Source organism: Corvus kubaryi, unplaced genomic scaffold (genome assembly GCF_017639235.1).
Source record: "Corvus kubaryi isolate FWS band 111438036 unplaced genomic scaffold, C.kubaryi_AGA036_p1.0 37384, whole genome shotgun sequence".
Lineage (NCBI taxonomy): Eukaryota > Metazoa > Chordata > Aves > Passeriformes > Corvidae > Corvus > Corvus kubaryi.
In genome coordinates, this window is record NW_024581126.1 from 2986053 (window position 1) to 3004035 (window position 17983).

At 40.6% G+C, this 17983-nt stretch overlaps 1 protein-coding gene across 3 annotated transcripts in view; it reads left to right on the forward strand.

Annotated features, from left to right (window-relative positions):
• Positions 1-13665, forward strand: part of WT1 (WT1 transcription factor) — a 34971-nt gene extending 21306 nt beyond the window's left edge. For 2 of the 3 annotated variants that reach the window (XM_042035635.1, XM_042035633.1), the window contains exons 5-9: positions 109-211; positions 1572-1722; positions 7993-8082; positions 8865-8957; positions 12302-13665. In XM_042035635.1, the coding sequence (XP_041891569.1) occupies positions 109-211; positions 1572-1722; positions 7993-8082; positions 8865-8957; positions 12302-12423 (559 nt within the window). In that variant the 3' untranslated portion in view covers positions 12424-13665. The remainder of the gene's footprint in view (positions 1-108; positions 212-1571; positions 1723-7992; positions 8083-8864; positions 8958-12301) is intronic. The other variant, XM_042035634.1, reaches the window with a different exon arrangement.
• Positions 13666-17983: the final 4318 nt, after the last annotated feature.

The following is a 17983-nucleotide window of genomic DNA, read 5'->3' on the forward strand; positions in this document are numbered from 1 at the left end:
AAGCAAACTCTGCATATGTTATCACTGACTTAAGAAAAGAAACCTCTCACATGGAGCTGAATACTGAAAAAGATTTAATTTTTTCATGATTCCCATCTTTACTTACAGACATACAGCGGGATATGAAAATGAGAACCACAGCGCTCCCATGTTATACAGCTGTGGGGCCCAGTACAGAATACACACCCATGGAGTCTTTAGAGGCATACAGGTAAGGGTTGTGGGGCATTCCTCTTGGGGAAGTAAAACTGCTGCCTGTTTAGAGTGTTCATTCACTACTTCACTGGTGTTTGTAAACCCATCCTTGATTTGCGGCTTCCCTGCGTTGTCAAGAAATGCTTTACGTAAGTGTCCTGGCTTCAGTGCAGCCATTGAACTCTAACATAACATTGCTTTCTGACACAGTCACTTGAAATGGCTTATTTCTTCTTCTGAAATGTGTCTGCAAGGCAATATTCCTTACCAGCTTCTCAGGATCATCTAAAAGATGTGATCCAGTTTCCAAATTCTAGCTCCAATCACTCCGGCCGTGTGAAGCTTCTGTGGTTATGATGGACTATATCTAATAACTACATATATGAAAGTTTTAGATGACATTTTGTTTTTATGTGTTTCTGAAACTTTACTAATTCAAATGTATTTCCTTCAAACAAAATATGGGATCGTTTCCTCATAACTAAGTAATTAGTGAATATTTGGGAGGAGCTTACCATCCATGGGAGTTAATTTCCTCCCTTTCTGGGACAGTCATATCATTATTAAATACCCCTGTAAAAGATATACCATGTTAAAACTGATGGCAAAGTCATTACAGACTATCTGTCTTTTCTGTTTCTCTGTGTTGTCAACATACATCAGTGTTTTTAGATAGCATCTTTTCTCCTTTTCCTTTTGTGTGTAGTTTAGCAGGTCATTTTTCAGTGGCAAGCTCTCAGAAACAGGCTCCTGAGCCAGCTTTTGTTGAGTGAATAAAAGTAAGTGGTTGACATTGTTCAAGGAAGTTAATTATTCCAGAAGGAGGAGATCATCTTTGGTGGAACATTGTGACAGTGGCCAAAATGCATTAAGGCTGAACTATTCACCAGCTCCACCTAGACAGTTGTTTTTGTTTTTGTTGTTAATCAGTGTGTGTTAATCCAAGGCATCCATTTCCTTGTCCTTTAACTTCATATGAGTACTTGAAATAAAAAGGACAATACTCCTCTGGCTCATGCTCTTACCTCTTACACTGGTATAAACTTAGAACTATTTTATGTGGCAATGAGAGTTCTGCCAGGATTGTGTGGTTATACATGAGGTCAGAGTGTCGGCCATTTAATCTCACATACAAACATCAGTGAGAGAATTCACTGAGCAGAGTTCACTGCGCTTCACCTTTGAATAATTTTAACACTCTGCGGAGAGCAGATTAAGACATACTAAGGTTGTTGATGTAGAATGACATAAAATTGCCTGTTTCCAGTTCGAGCTGCTTAAGTACCTCTTTGTCCTGGGGAAGTGTTGAGTGGCTGAATGTGTGAAGTCAAAGCAGAGAGCACACATGTGGCATTAGCAGGTGTCTGTCGTTGCAGGACGTCCGGCGTGTGCCTGGAGTGGCTCCGACCATTGTGCGGTCGGCGAGTGAGACGAACGAGAAGCGTCCCTTCATGTGTGCCTACCCTGGCTGCAACAAGAGATACTTCAAGCTGTCCCACTTGCAGATGCACAGCAGAAAGCACACTGGTGGGTATAAATCATGGCACAGCACACTGGGCAGGGGGGGTTTAGGATAGCACAAGGGGCAAGAAGCGCTCTGCCAGGTCAGGGAGCGGGAGAATCCATCAGATGAGCGAGTGTGTGCTCTGTCAGCTGGCCAACCCCTCTTTTGGAGCAGAAGGCTCTCTGGATCTAGTGAAGAAAAACAAACAGCAGCATTGACAGCAAGTAGATCACCTCCTTCTCTCTCTTGCTATTGCAGGGCTGTGAGTTGTTCTCTCTTTTAATTTTTTTTCTGCTTTCCCCCCTCATTTGGGACCACTGAATCTCACTCCAAATCTCATCTAATGTTAATTATTAAGAAGTTTCCTCTGCAAGAGGAACCTAGACATTTAGCATCCTCTGGTTCTCCTGTGTAAGCCTTTTCTGGTTGGGGGTGGAGGCAGGGGTTGGTAAATATGTTCCCTGCTGTGGGATCTTTCCATGAAGGATTGAGCCTGAAGCCAGTCATTTGGAGGCTAATGTCTGGGTTCTGCCTGAGTTCAGGAAATAAAATCTCAAAATGTGGAAATCAAATGCTCTGCTGCACCTTGTCAAAGAGTAAACAGAGTTACTTCCTGTATTGGGAGATTTATGGTGTTGGATGTGTAAAATTATGATATATATTCAGATATGTTTCTTATGGGTTTTTAGGGTTTTTTGGGAGTTTTTTTGATTGCCAGTCATATTTTTATTTAGGCAGTTCTTTCTGTGCTTACCTAGAAGTCTGTGGATGAAATCTGTAGATACGGATATTCAGTTAACCACTGATAAGACAGAAGATCAAAGGGATGGAAGAGAACAGGAAGGCAGCCCAGGCTGGGTGACCTAGCAGATTGTCTAACATTCCATAACAGATAGGTGCAATCTTCTCCTTTTGGAGACCATTCAGTTAGTTAATTGTGTGAAATTGTGAGAAATGCACACAAAGCACTTTTATTTAATGAATGGGCAAGTCAGAAAATATTGAGCCAGCTATCTTCAGAGCTGCTGAAATTAAAAAGTTAAGATACTTTAGACTGTAAGTTCAAGTTCATCTTTAGAAAGGAAGGTCTACAGGAATGCTCTTCTATTTTCTGTAAATAAATTGGAAACAAGAAAATTTGGAAATCTTTTGAAGGCCATTAAATTCATTATTTTTCTCCATGATGCCTAAACAGATTAGATTTTTTTCTCATAATCACTATTTCCTTCATTCCTAAACTGATTTACTCTGTGTTTTAGCAGTCATTATTTGCTTGTTCTGGTCCTGTATTTTATTCCATTTCGTTGCTTGGCTTTCCCAGTGTTATTTCTGAATGAATCACAAGGACTTCAACTTACATATTTAATTTTTTTTCCTTAGCTGTAGAAGATTTTTAATATAATATATAATGTAGGTTTTTAGAGTCAGAAAACTTCCAAAAGAAGTAGGGGACAGACCTGTGTCTGTCTAACACCCCCAGAGAGGCTTCTCCCATTGTCTTTGAGGTCATACATGCCCCTCCTCTGGTTCATGCTGTAGTGGAACTGGGTAGAGGAAAAACTTTTTTTTCCCCTTAAACATCTTTTCTGTACAAGTGGGTGCAGATTTTTCTGCCCATACATTTTGATATGTTGACAGCAAAAATTATTTATCTCTCAAATCTTTCCAAGTTTCTTTCCATAAGAGGCCAGCATGTTTCCCAAGCCAGCTTGTGTTTGCTGATACCAACATTGCCATGTAAGCTTTCAAAGATTCTTGCAGCCAAAGACAGAAAGCAAGGGATGATTCACTGCTGGAATGAAAATTGCTTGGGTAGCCTGCCTGGCTGATGCATTCAGCTTTAGGATCAGAAGGGAGCTTTCCCCTTTATCAGCTGACAGGCTTTTGTCCTCAGCCTCTTGAATGGGTACTAGACATTTCCTATTATTATCATCTGGGAATTCTACTTACCAAATTCCCAGCTGCTGTGGAGGCTTAGAATATGATGATCTTCATTTCCTCTCCTCCTGTGGTCTATCAGCCCTAGTTTTTGGGATTGCTTGGTGACCTGTAGGAGCATCTGGAGGGGATAACTTCCCAGTTATCATATTTTCTTGGCTGCTGGATGTGTGGACAGTCTGGACTTAGTGGCCATAAAGGTCTTCCACTACCATGTTCTTCAGGAGCCCGGGGCAGTCAAACCCACTGTTGTGATGCAGATCCATTTCCAGTCTCCTTTGCAACTTCATGTCTTTGTCTAACCCTGATTTGTTTCTCCTGCATGTCAAAAGCAAAATTTGGAAACCAGTTTTCTCCAAAAATAGTGTGGTTGTGTTTGGTACACCTCTTCTCATCAAACAAAACTTTTATTAGTCTTTATTAGTTCTGGACTCACTCATGGCTTGGAGCTCTTCCACCTTACACTATCTTAGTGTAGTGGTAGGTCAACGTTTTAAATGATGAACACATGATTTGAAAACAGGCTGTTACATATATCTGATATTAAACCACAAGATTGTGTCTTTGCAGAATATTGTTGCCTCTAGATTATGTATTTTCTTTCTATAATAGATACATACAAAGGACTGGCTCATCAGATCTTCCATTATTCTTCACCAGCTGCAGTATTGCAAAACCAAGCAAGGCCCTGAAACACAAAGTTGGATTCTGTAGTCAGTTTTTACCAATGTTTCAAATAGCCTTAGCTGAAAATATGTTAACACTTTGTACCCTCCGAGGCTGCTTATCTGTTCTTAACAATGCCTTTATTGAAACATGTACAGCCAAAAAAGCTTTTTTCTTATCTTGGTGTATTTTGCTGCAGCAGATAGGCCTCTGGAAGGAAATGCAGAAATATGTCTAACTGTTCAACAGTTTGTTCAAAGCAAATAATGTGAGTTGTCATTCTGTGGCAGATTTCAGGCACTTCCTTGCAGAAACAAATTGATGTCTAGACCTCCATAAATTTAACTTCTGGTGGAAGCACCAGCATTCTTGCCAGAGAACCTTTGGGTTCAGTGCCACTCATTGGGAAAACTGGATTTATCCTAACACGAAGCTGAACAGGTTTGCAGAGAGAATATCCTCTGCCTGTCTGCTAGGGAGAGTCTTTAGTCTAAATAGGCTCAGCTGCAGGTATGATCTGCAATGGAGGATGAGAATGTGTAGATCAGGAGGGTTGTCCTTTATGGTAGGGTAGCTGTATCTGTTCAGGCTGATATTTCTACAGCATAAAATAAAAATACTTATGAATCTAAAATACAAGATTAGTTTCAGAATAGTAATGACATGTCACAGCTGTCATGGTGTGAAGATGACAGAAGATGTTAACTATAAAGGCTCCCTACTAAATAAATAAACAAACATGTTTTTTTGTGTGAGTTTGCTAAAGCAAATTATATTGAATAAAAAATGCAATATTAGCAAGGCAAAGTTGTGCCCATGGGACTCGTTTGATTAAGTGGGTACTTATTTAAGAAAAGGGGTTTATATTGATGAAGGGAATACAGATCAGTCTTCAGATTCCCATTCACACTTGCAGTCTCTGGTTTCAAGATGAGCCTCCTTTTCTCATCTGTTCTAGTTAGTGACAGGCTTTTACTCTTGCAGAACTCCTTAATTAAAAGCAGTGACTGTGAATATTTTGTGCAACTGCTACAGCAGTAGAATATTCTATTTTCCCATGCATCTGAGCAAATGAATTTGCTCCTGAGAAAATGTGCCCACTTCCCTTAGTTTAAGTTAGCTATTTTTTACAAAATAAGTTTATTTTATTAGAAGCATTTATTGCAATATGTGCAAAGGCAGATTCACGCTTGTCTTACAACTGTTGAGCTTTTTCTTAAAAATTATTTTCCTAAATATTAAAGGTATGCCATTCCCTCTACCCTCTCTCGTCTTCACTATTTCATAATGCACTAAGTTCAGCCTTTTTTTTGTGTGCCCTCTTTCAGTAGTGTAGGTAATCATGTCTCAGGTAGAAGGGCTGGTGAAGCTCCATCTGCATCTCCTGTTTTGTTTTGAGACTGTACGTGTTCACATAAGGAGGTGATGGCATTGCTGGATATTTTCATACATAGAGATTTTAGCCTTTTACTGGAGAGGCTTTGATAGGCCTGGGGAAATGAGACACTCTCACTGTGGGAATTTAATGGGGTACTAACAGACTTTTTCTAATCTGGGATGTTTCTGTTGTCCTGTTCTGATGAAATTTATGGGAGCTCACAGGCATGTGACAGTCAGCTTTGGCAGCTGACATGGAAGATGTAGAAGGAAAGTGAAATTAGGATTTCTGTCCAAATGTTGTGCCTCTTTTTATTTATTTGCTTTTTGTTTTCTTCCCAGTGTCACCATATCCCTATGTAAACATTTTAGATTGACTCCCTTAGTATATGCATGAGTTAAATGTGTCTTTAATTTAGTCAACATTATTTTCCAAAGTATTTAAAAAAATACTTTCATGTGCATGCCATCAGACCCTCTATGCTCTTTTATTCCAATGCCTCCTTAACCATCTTCTAAGTTTATATTGCAATTAGCAGACAATCATCCTGTCACTGCATTCTGCTCTGCTGACATTCCCCCTCTTAAATCTGCCAAAGGGTTGAATTCCTTGGAAGTAAGTGGTTTCTGAAAAGCAGGCACCCCCCAGGGAGTCCTTGCGGTCAAAGTGTATGGAACTATTTCAAACACCTGTGGCAACTTTAATCTCTTATGCTAATAAATTAAGCACAGCAGACATAGAAATTGTCCACACCTAGGTTTGAGAATCAGTAAACTCCTTGGGGTGACTGTCACAGGAAGTTAGCTTATTCTTGCCAATTTAGTTGCTTCTGTAAAATTTTTATTTTAGCTACACCAGGATGAATTTGGAATGCTCTCCTTAATGTGTTGCTTATTCTCTGTCACCTGGATCAAAAGGCATCTGCTTTAAACTAAACTGGTTTGCTTTGGTGTCTCAGAATACCAGTGCAACCAGAATACATTTCCTCATCATAGCAGAATCAGAAATGCAGACACCTGCAATGAAGGTTTATCAAAGTGATATGTTTTTAAAATTAAACAGAGAGAAATCAAACCCACTGCCCCCTCCAGCTGATGTTTTCCCGTAGGTCCTTCCCACAGGACCTTTGGTTTACATCTCAGCTTCCCACAGCAGACAGAGCAGGTCCCAGCTGCTCCTGTGTGTACGTCCCAGATAAAGCCCAGGATCCTCCCAGCTTTGCAGTGAGAAATGTTTCATTCCTGCTCGTGCTGAAGCCTCTGTGCTGTGGCACTGGAATCAGACTTTATGTGGGTATAAATGTCATTATATCTGAGGCTGCAGCAGGATTCCACTGTTGTGCAAAGGGACCTTAGTTTAGATTAAGTCAGATCTGGAAGATCATAGAGTTCCTCCTGTAACAGCATAAGCATTGTCTTGGCTTGTCTTGGCCGAATTTCACCACTTCTGTGCTCTGCTACCCACTGGCAGTATTCCCCTTTTTCCTCAGACTCCTCAACTGCTGCATTTCTTTTTGCATGTTTATGTGGCTGGTGAAGACCTTTGCATTGAAACCTATGTTCTTTTTGAGACCTTGCTTGTAGGGATTTCTCTTTCTAAAAACTTCAGAGTCTCACTTTTCGTCCCAGAGAAATCCCACCCTGAGGATCTCTGCTGAACTGCATGGGAGGAGGGGAAGAGTTTATATTTAGATGAGGCTTTGCAATAATTCATGGCCTTGCCAGTGGGAGCTGTGCAGCTATGTGAGAAGTTCTGTTTAATGGCCCTTTGTGGAAGAAACTTAATTTGTGTTTTGGGGAAGAATATGTCTTTTTCTGAGGTTGAATTTTGCTCAGTTTTTTCTAATTAATTTAATGTGGTTAAAATTGCCACCTATGTGGACGGAATTTATTTAGTTTTTGCCTTAAATCCAATTTAGCTCAAACTGCAAGTTGTTCCTTTGTATGAATCATGTGTTACTGAAACAGGTGGAAAGGGTTTAATGGGGTTTTTAGAAAAATATGAACCAAGACATTCCTGGTTTTTTCCAGCAGAAAAAATAAAAATTCACTCAACCTGAATTATTTTGCAGCTTTAACCTAATAAACTATTTTCTTAGAATGAGCAGATTCAGTATCAGTGTCAATGCAGTAGAATTATGCCAGCCTTTCCAGCAGAGTTGTATGGCTTTATATCAAATCTGTCCTGGTGTGCCACTAGACTGCTTCAGACTGAGAGGAGTCTTTCAGACCAACATGTTTCCTCTTCTGATTCTAGTTGAAGTGTTCCCTCATTTAGGCACATCTTCTGATAAACTGTTTTTCCTCTCCAGGTGAAAAACCTTATCAGTGTGATTTTAAAGACTGTGAACGAAGATTTTCTCGTTCAGACCAACTCAAACGGCACCAAAGACGACACACAGGTTTGTGGACAAGACTTGCCTACTAATTAGAGTTCATCTTTATACGTGAGTTGTGATGCCTGGAGTATACTCCTGAACTTCCATTTTTCTGATGTTGTCTGCTCATAACACTGAATTCTTGAAGTTAATTTTAGGAGAAGGCCGTGACTAGGTTTTTTAATTGGCCTACTGTGATTGTTTAGGTGACTTTTACATCCTGACACCACCATTTGAAACAACTCTCTTAATGAAACTGTTTCCTCTATACTGTATGCACAGTATTGGGAATATATTCTGTTTAAAACTAAACAGTTCCACAAGAAAAGTTTGCCAATGTGTAAGATTTTCCCAAGAACTATGTGTCATGTTTAAAGTAGTAGTGTGAAGTAAGTTAAACCTATTGGGAGCACATGAAAATAGATTTCTGCACCTTGATTTTTCTTTTATCCTATTTGCTCCTTCACGATACTCACAGGGCCAAGCCACAGGATCGGGATTAACAATGTTTGCAGATCCTCCTTGGTGCAATGGTTTAAGTTGGAGTTTGTTTATGATGGGGCTGTTCAGATGCTTCAGACCCAGACACTGGAAGAGGAGGTTACAAGGGGATGCTGGCCTCATTAATGACTAACTTTCTGTAATGTGTAGGCACAGAGCTGGGTGGAGCAGTTACAGTAACTAGAACAAAAAAAAAATCCAGACTTTTGAAACTTCAGAAATATCTGATTTCATTTACCCTTCCAAAAAGTGTTGGGACATAAGAATAGATTTTTTTTTTTTTTTTTTTTTTTTTTGCCTCTTAGGTGTGAAGCCCTTTCAGTGTAAAACCTGTCAGAGAAAGTTCTCCAGATCTGATCATCTGAAGACTCATACCAGGACTCATACAGGTAAAACAAGTGCGTAAACTTTTCTTCACATTTATATTTCTTTATTTTTAAATTTTAAATCAATGTTGTTGTAAATTACGTGATTAGAAAGTGTCTTAACCAGGAGTTAAATATTCAAAACAGCAGAAAGAATTTCAGAGTGTGCTGATTTTTCAGTGTGGCTGTATTCCCAAAGCATGATAGTCACTTTTCACAAAGGGATTTAGGTGATTTTAGAAACTATGCTTTCTTCTTTAATGTTTAAAGAAATTTCAGCTTGGCAAAATAAATTTTGTCAGCTATTATGAAATGAGACTCATGGTCTCAGCCCACAAATGTCAAGCTGATCTACTGCCTTTACTGAAAAAACCCTACGAGATAGAATATTTAATTCTAGCTTTAGCCAAAGGTCTGTAATCTAAAGTATTCATGCCTACTCATGCTTCTCCCAAGTGTCAGCTGAGCCTAATGCAGGATAGCACGGCAAAGCTCTTGCTGTTGCTGCTTGTACTGTAATCTCTCCAGAAGATAAAAGCAGTGCCTTTTGCAAACTCACACTGACAGACACTAAAGTAAAAGCTTACTCAAATATTCAAGGACCTTTTTTTTCTGTAGAAACCATAGTATTTCATGTAAATACAGCGGGGGAAAAAGGAGGCCATTTTAGTCTACTCTGCCCTCACATAAATGTAAACACCATTAAGGAGCAACTGCAGCAACCTCTGTATTTTAGTTTTAAGTTTTAGAACTATTCCTGTGTACTGACATTTGCTGTTCCTTCTGCTATGTATGCAGTGTTTTTACCAAGTAATTGTCTACCGAGCACTTTGGCATGTTGTTGGATGTCACGGTGTTTTCCATACTGGTGTTAACCTTTTAAATTCAGTCTCTGTACAGATGGACAAGGAGCCTGAAAATCTTTTTCTCCCTGCTAAGAACTCTTTTTTCTCTTCTGGACCATAAAAACACATATTTCAGACTTCCAAAAATAAAAGAGAAATTTTAATAAAGGAAATGATTCACCTGAGAACAATGGCATTTTCTGTGGCACTGGCCAAATAAATGCTTCACCCAAGGGCCATATCTACACTTGCAATCTGCAAATGGCAAAGGGCACGGCTGTGTTCCTGGGTTCTCCCCATGGTCCTGCTGAGCTGCAGGGCCTGGGTCTCTGTGCATTTGCATGAAGAAAGATGTTTTCTTAACCAGCAAGAGGTAATGTTCTGGGAGAGACAAAATGGCAAGTGGTTGTAACACGCTGGCAAGCTGGGATAAACTGCATTCCCCATCACATTTCACTGCTAACTGATCTGCCAATTCAGAACTTGCATGACTTCAGTAATGTTTTTAGCCCAGATTAGCTACAGAGAAGAACTTGCTCTCTTTTTTGCTAGTGAAGCTCCTCTCCCTGTCCTAGTTCCCCGTGGCTCCCTGTGGTCTGAGCCCCTGAGCACAGGCAGCCCAGCCTGGCAGCACAGACCTTCCTGTGGGTTTGCTGCCTGCCACTGGCACAGGACCTGGGCTGGTGTTACAGAGCTGCTCCTGACACCGCTTTTGGATGTGTCAGCTCCTGAGGGGAATAAGCACAACTGGTGGGTGGGGATCTTTCATCTCCACCTTGCCCTGTAGCTTCATTCCTGTTTCTTTCTTGTAGCCCCTAAACTTTGTGACAAAACACCTAGATCAAGTTAACTTGCTCCATGTTAAATCTCGAGGAAGCAAAGCACAGGTGGCTTCCATGCAATTCCATCCTAATTTTAAGTCAACTGCCAAACTATTTGTTAAGATTCAGGGGTTTTATCTTCACAAAAATTTTCACTGTAACAGCAATCTTTGCTGTTGAAAGCAAAAAAAAATTAACCAAAGGAAGTTTTATCCATCCATAGATATGTTTAGCAATGGAAATGTGATTTCTGGTATCTGCACCACGAAGATGTGCAAAGTAATTTATGCTGAGCACAGAAGCAATAGAGATTGCTTCCCCCTTGTTGTGAGAGGACAACCAGGACTGCTTGCGAAACAGTGAAACTCTGCTGCTGTTACTGTGGCAGATCTGTGAGGAGCTGGTCAGTCATAGATACCTCACTTGAGTTCACAGGATGGTTTTGCTAATGCTGATGAAAGAAGACCAGTTTATACAATCTGTGGGTTTTGACCAGATCAATTTTTTCCCACAGTGTTTCATGCCCTGTTGGGAGATAATTGATGCTTTTGACAGCATCTATGCTAAATGGATAAAGTAGATTTTAGGCAACCCTCTCCCACCCAAAATACCTCACATGGCAGTTTGCAAACAGAAATACACATTTATGCAAATCCCGTTTTGCCTGAATTTGCATTTGGTTTGCAAAATGCCCAAAGTGTGAGGTAAATAAGAGGAGAAGATTCCTTGGTGAGGTTCTACCACCCCGCTGTGTCTGGAGGGTGTTGGAGAGAATGAGATGTGCAGACAGCATTGAAGAGCCCAGCCCCAGAGCTGAACCTACTTTAAAATATTGCATTTATTTTGAGGGGGGAAAAAAAGAAAATGAAAAAAAGAAGCATGAATCACTGCTCTGAGCTAATGAAAGCATTCCATCCACATTCCTGCGGAATCAGAAACACAGCCTGAAATTCCACTTAAACATTGTAGGAAATCAAGAGACCAGATTAAACAGTTAAAAAGTGGTGGCATTTCTTGTTAAATTTGAATGTGCGTTGCTTGGAGTTATTTGAATACTATGCTCATGAAAATATTAGAAAAATGCTATTTTGAGCATTTGACATCTCCCATAGATGCAAATCCACTTTATTTAGATGGTAGTGGAAAACTTTGAGTCTGGCTCAGCAGACTTCATGCTGAACTCTTGTTGCTTCTACCGTATTCACTTACACTCACCAGTTTCAAAGAACTTCAGCCAAAACTCGTTGAATTAGCTGGAAAAAACTCCCCTTGACTGGAGATTAAGCTCTAAATAGTCACTGACAGTTTCCAGTGACTAACAGTATGTCTGCACCACCGCCCGAGGTGTGACTGAAGTTTGTGTGAATGCCAGAGTGACTTTGAAACTTGGTCATTTGAGAGCCAAGAGTAGCATAGTCATGGCAACACGGTGTTCAGCAAGGGCCCGTCCTCAGGAATGAACCACTGCAAAGTGTTCTACGCCATCTGAAAAGGCTGTTGTTAAACATCAGCTGAGGCAGATGTAGGAAAGCACTGAGCGCTGATGTGAGCAGGAGTTGGGGGCACTCCCACGCCCTCTCAGGACAGCCCAGGGTTCCTTTCCTCCTGACAAGGGCTCTGCCAGCTCCTCACAACCCTGCAGAAAGAAAACAAACAGCAGTGTCTCAGATGAGCTGTATGCTCAGCTAATAACAGGGTGTTTTGTTAACAGGTGAAAAGCCTTTCAGCTGCCGGTGGCCCAGCTGTCAAAAAAAATTTGCCAGGTCTGATGAATTAGTTCGTCATCACAACATGCACCAGAGGAACATGACTAAACTGCAGTTGGCCCTTTAGACAGTTCAAACAAGTGAAAAAACCAGATGGGACATTATAAGCTACTGCAAACTTTCTCAGCCATCTTCGATCACCTCTGTCAGAGAGCTGCAGCTGTCTTCGCATCCTATTTGACACAAGTTAACTAAACCGTAGGATTCTGTTCAGCCTTGCCTTCCATTTGGAGCTACACAAGTTCCTATTCAATAAGTGCAAGAGATTTTTACTTGTGGTTTTGTACAAAAGCAAGCAAGATTGCCACAGTTTCGAGATTACTATAAACTGTGCTTAGCTTTCATGTCTGTCTCCGGCTTTTTTGTGTTATTTTCACTTGAGCTTTTCTGGGTACAGATTGCTGTACCTTTTTAATTCCTGCAGTGGGTAGGATGACTCCTCCCTGTTGAAGGTTAGCTCTATGCTTACATCATCCCTGCATATGCTGAGGTTCCTGAATGCTAGTGCAGCTTTCCTCACAAAAGGAAGGAACAGTCACCTGAGGTACTTCTGGTAAACTTTGTACTCCTACTGCCAGAGGGCAGGCTTTTAGAGTTGGAAGCTCTGCTTGTGAATTTCACAAATCAAACCTTTTTTTAAAGGTTGTCTTTCTAGAGCAGCTAAAACCAGATGAACCAGAGCCTCTCTGTGGAGAAAATAAGAATCTTACCATTAAGTTAACTTGGTTTTTAAATAATTGCATAATTGAAGCCTCAAAACTGTTCTGTTTGTCAATTAGCTATCTCCTTTTCTCTCTCTCTTTTTAATGTATTGGTTTAAACTTATTCTATCATGAGATGCATAGATCTCCTTTACACAAAACTAATTCCAATCATTGTAGACATTTGGGATTTGTTTACAATGTAAAGCCACACTGGTTATGTGGCTAGCAAGCTGTATAAACTTAAAACTGAACTTTTAGTGGGGCTGGTCCAGGATCTCCATTAACAGATTACTCTTAAGATAAGTAACTTAAAAAAGACTCTTTGTCAAGTATATGTGGAAAAGACATTATTAGTGTAAGGAAATATATTATTTCAGGGTTTTGGGAGGAGGGGTTTATTATTTACTTTTAATTGCTTGAGATTGTGTGTATATATATATATCTGATAATGTATTGCTCTTAGACATCTCCAATTAGAAAATGTATAAAGATTAGAAGCATCACTGTTCTGATGTTGTTGCTGTTACAAACTATTGATAACACTAAGAATGTAACCTGCATTTTTCACTGAGCTTTCAATTAAAGCCCATTCAAAGAGAAACAAATGAGAGTCCAACAGATGTCTTGTTTCATGTCTGGTATTAAATTTCAAATGCCCTGTCCAATAGTATCCCTTTTTTTTTTGTATATAAAGGTACCACCAGCACTGATGACCACTAGTTAACCTGTCCAGGTCTTGACCACAATTTATCCATCTCACTTGGGAATCATACTGGCAGCAGAAAACAGTGTCAAGTTTCATATTGTGCTATAAAGCAGTTGCTTCAGTCGTTCATCTTCTTACCCAACCATTCCTTCTCTTTCGACCCGTGAGATTTGTGTAAGAACTTTATAGAACAGTAAAATCCCGTTTATAAATAGCAGAACTGGCCTTCTGTAGAACTGGGCTGAAACCATAAGCACAGATAACTTCTTAGATTAGGATGTCATAGACTGACTTTTAAGTAAAAGTTAATTTAGAGTTGGGGTGGCTTAAATCAGTGCAGCAGGTTGAAAAAGACAGTCTTTCGTAGATGATGAAGTGTGAAAACGAAGATAAAGAAATATTACTGTTTCTTTGTCATACTGCCTGCTTTTCTTTGGAAGTAAGTACAGCCTGCCTCAGAGCCCTTTGCCCTTGCAAAATATTTGTATCTCTTTAGCAAAAATCTTTAATGTATCTTGCCAAGCTTTTTTCTCAAATGTACACAATGGAGTTCTATGATGGGTTGAGCTTTCTCTCTTAAAGTGCAGCTGCATCGTCAAGAAAACTCAACAGTTAATTCTTCAAGTCCTCTTTTTCGCCTGGGTATTGCATCACTGTTAATTACTGTTGGGGTACTGTGACTCATTTGTATCAGTCAACTTTATCTTTCGCTGCCAAAAGACAGCATCTCTCTGGAGAAACTCATAACAAGTGTGGCAAACATCAAATATTTGGAGCGAATGGTGTACATAAAACTGCACAGAATTAAAAAATAAAGCAACTCCTCCTGCTTTGTTGAAAGAAAAGTTCAGCTGCAATAACAATGTCCTCTGACTTACACAGCAGACTTCTGCAACTACAAAACAATGTTTTTCAGTCTGCACCCAAAATAGAGAGCTGCCACGAGTGTTTACACTGAAGCCAAAAAAAGAAAAATCAGCCTCCCGTTTTGTCTGCATCAGTCAAACATAAATAAAACTATCTTTTATGAAATACAACCAAAACTCCACTGCAGCATAGGCCAGACTTCCAGTGACCTGTAAATAACTACAGCCATGGTTTGCTGCTTGGGGAATCACATGCCAAATAATAATGGTAGATGGCTACAAAAAATGAAGCGCGGGTTGATGAGTGACAGAGCATGTCCTTTTGCTTTTGCTGTCACCACTTTTTCAGTGAAAGACTTACTGCTACTCTGCTGTTTGATGATCATTACATCCCCCAATCTGCCAAGCACAGAGAGGACAATGGTAAATGTTTACAAGATTTTAAAAATTTTTATTCCCTGTTATTTTACAGTGTTTGTTATGAAAGGCATTTTATGTCTTTGCTTTTCATTTCCCTGTTTTTGAGACTCTATCAGCAAGGTAACCACCTTTATGGAAGTGCTTTACTGCATGAATTTTTCAGAAGCAGCACCCAGACTCTGGCTCTTGCAGCATGCAGTTCCTCATTTTGGGACATGCAGAGACTGATCAGCAGGCTGAGTTTCTGTGAGCTTGACCTCTGTATGAAAGATGAGGGGGCTGCACTCTATTATATCTTACAAGTATCCTCAGCTCTCTGGAAAATTTTCAATCCCACAATTAATTGAGCAAATCTTATATGCCTCTGCCCTCTATTCTTAAACTGAAAATGGTGACTGATGTGATTTTGGCTGATGGTTAATGTCTTAGTGAGGTTGGCACACAATTCCTGTCCTGTGGCTTCCATAGCCCCCCCGAATGGGCAATATTAATTTTAGAGATAACACTCCCCTTTTTTCTTGCCCCTTCACGAGGTACAATATGTTGAGTAGGAAAGGGAATGTGATTTCTTCCCTCTCCGATGGTGTCAGCTGGAATTCAGGAGTTGACTTGGACAAATATTTCTAAGGTAGGTGAATCCAGCAAAATGTCTGTCTGCTTTAGGAAAGCATGAGAGTTAACATGCCTGGGTTGTTGCCACATGATTGGCTTCTGGTACAGGTCTTCATGGCTGTGGACTGTACTGACCAAACAGGAGGTTGCTTCAGCTAGGCAACCCACCTGAAGGCAGTCCATCCTTCAGACAGGTGATGGTTCCCGTAAGGGAAGTGGGGGGGTATGTAAGAAGTAGCTCTTTCCTTTTCTTTCCATGGTGGGTCAAGCAAATTTTTCATTTCAGAAGCCACTCCAACCAGGCCTATCTGTTTCAGGATGTCAGTAGGATTCATTTCACTGCTCCAACAATGAACCTTACAGCAGCTGGGAACAGTTCCTGAAGATGCAGGTGGGTGCCTTAAACCAGTGTTTCTTCCTCCTTTCCATTCCCCAGACAGGCTCTGAAAAACTCCTGTCACGGGCAGCCTGTTTTTGTCATCAATGGGACCTGACAGCAAATCCAGTATGGTAAGCAAGCTGCTCCCTGCACTTTGTCTAAAAGCCCAAGAAAAATCTCTGGAGCAGGTTGAGGGCCTCCAGGAAGGCCCTAGGTCCTCCTCCTAGCATGAGGTGGGCACACAAAGGCCACCAGCAGACACAGGTAGCTCCTGCTGCCAGAGGACATGAAAGAGTTCTACTGCTCAGCCCTGCTTGAGCCCTGTTTGTAACTTCCCCCTGGGACAAGTAGGGAAAGGAAGAACCACTGAGTTTTTCCTTGCTTGGGGAAGATCCTCATTCCGCTCCCTGCCCTCCAATTAACAAAAAAGTAATTAAAGGCAGTGCATGCAGTTCAGAATGGCACTAATGGACAAGAAAGTCCAGCTGCAATATTTGGGAAGATCCAATAAAAGATTCATTAGGATTCTCTGAGTTATTGGAAGTCCTGATGACACAAAGGAGCCTAATGAAACAGAAGACCTGGTCACAAGAGTGATGAGCTAAAAAAACCCCAACCCCACTGACACCATTCTAAAAATTAGACAATTAAGAGTAAAACCAGGAATGTAGCCAGAACTATTCCACCTCAAATAATAAACACAAGGATAAGTTGCCAAGCGAGGTCAAAGAAGCAAATGGTAAAGTGAGTTTAAGAGACAGCTAGACACTTTTATGGGGAGAGAGGGGATTGAAGGATACAGTGACAAAACTGGGGGTAAAGTTGAGATAAACCCAGAGGACAGTGGTGGGCCAATAGCCTCAGAGAGTGCTCAGAGCCCCAGTTGCTCAGCAGAGATGTAGAACAGCTCTTGGCATTCTAGGGAGACTTACCAGCGCTCTGGCAGCGTCCTGTGAGAGCTGTTTGAGAGGAAGGTGAGCCTGGCAGACAGCAATGGGTGCGCTCTCAATAGGTGTGCTCTCAATGCACTGATCCTAAGGGCTGCCCTTGGTTTCACTAGTGAGATTCCCTGAAAAACTTGCTGAAAAGCAGATTTTTGAAGAAGTCCTACCCAAGCAGCTTGTTTTGTTGCAAGTTGCCAATGAAAAGCACAGAAAGAGATGCCAAAAAAAAAAAAAAAATCCCAGGAAGAAAACTCCCCTTTTTTTTTCTTTTTGTTTTTCATTAAAGTCTACTTATAACATAGGAAAGAAAAGAGTTCACTAGAATATGATTCAAATGAGGCAGAGACAAAATATACAGTGCTTATGTTCTCTGCTTGTACAAAGTTTTGCATACTTTCATGTTGTCAGCACAACTTGGGTCAATTCCCATAAAAAAAGCTGGCAGAACTTCCGTGGCTTCACATAGCAGCATGACGAAGCCTGGCTTGAAGTGCTTGGTTTGGCCATCTCTGCACTGACAAGCATGTGTGGTTCCACCAGCACAGCAAGGTGGTTAAATAAGGGTGGAGGGAGAACCAAGACCAGCACAGCCAGTGGAAGTAAGCCAGAGCATCAAACAAACAAAAAGCAGTTTTCTGTATAGATTGCAATCCAAACACAAATGCCAGCTTCTGCTGCTAAAAAAAGTTAGCTCTGATCCCCCAAAGGGCTCTGAGTAGTGAGGATGGTCTGAAAGATGGTATTCTCCTAGAAGACACAAGTAACATGGACATAGCTTTGCTAGGTGCTGTAGGAATGGAGTAGCAGGAAGACTCTGTTTTAAAGAGGCTGCAAGCCACAGATAAGGCTTTAAAAGACAAATGTTTAAAGGCATGGGAAATCTTGAATGAGAAAATCTAGTTGCAGGAAGGACTTTCCTGTTCCTGATGACTAAATAACTATCCCATAGGTATAAATATAATTTAATTGCATCACTGTTTTTTTAAAGATAAATAG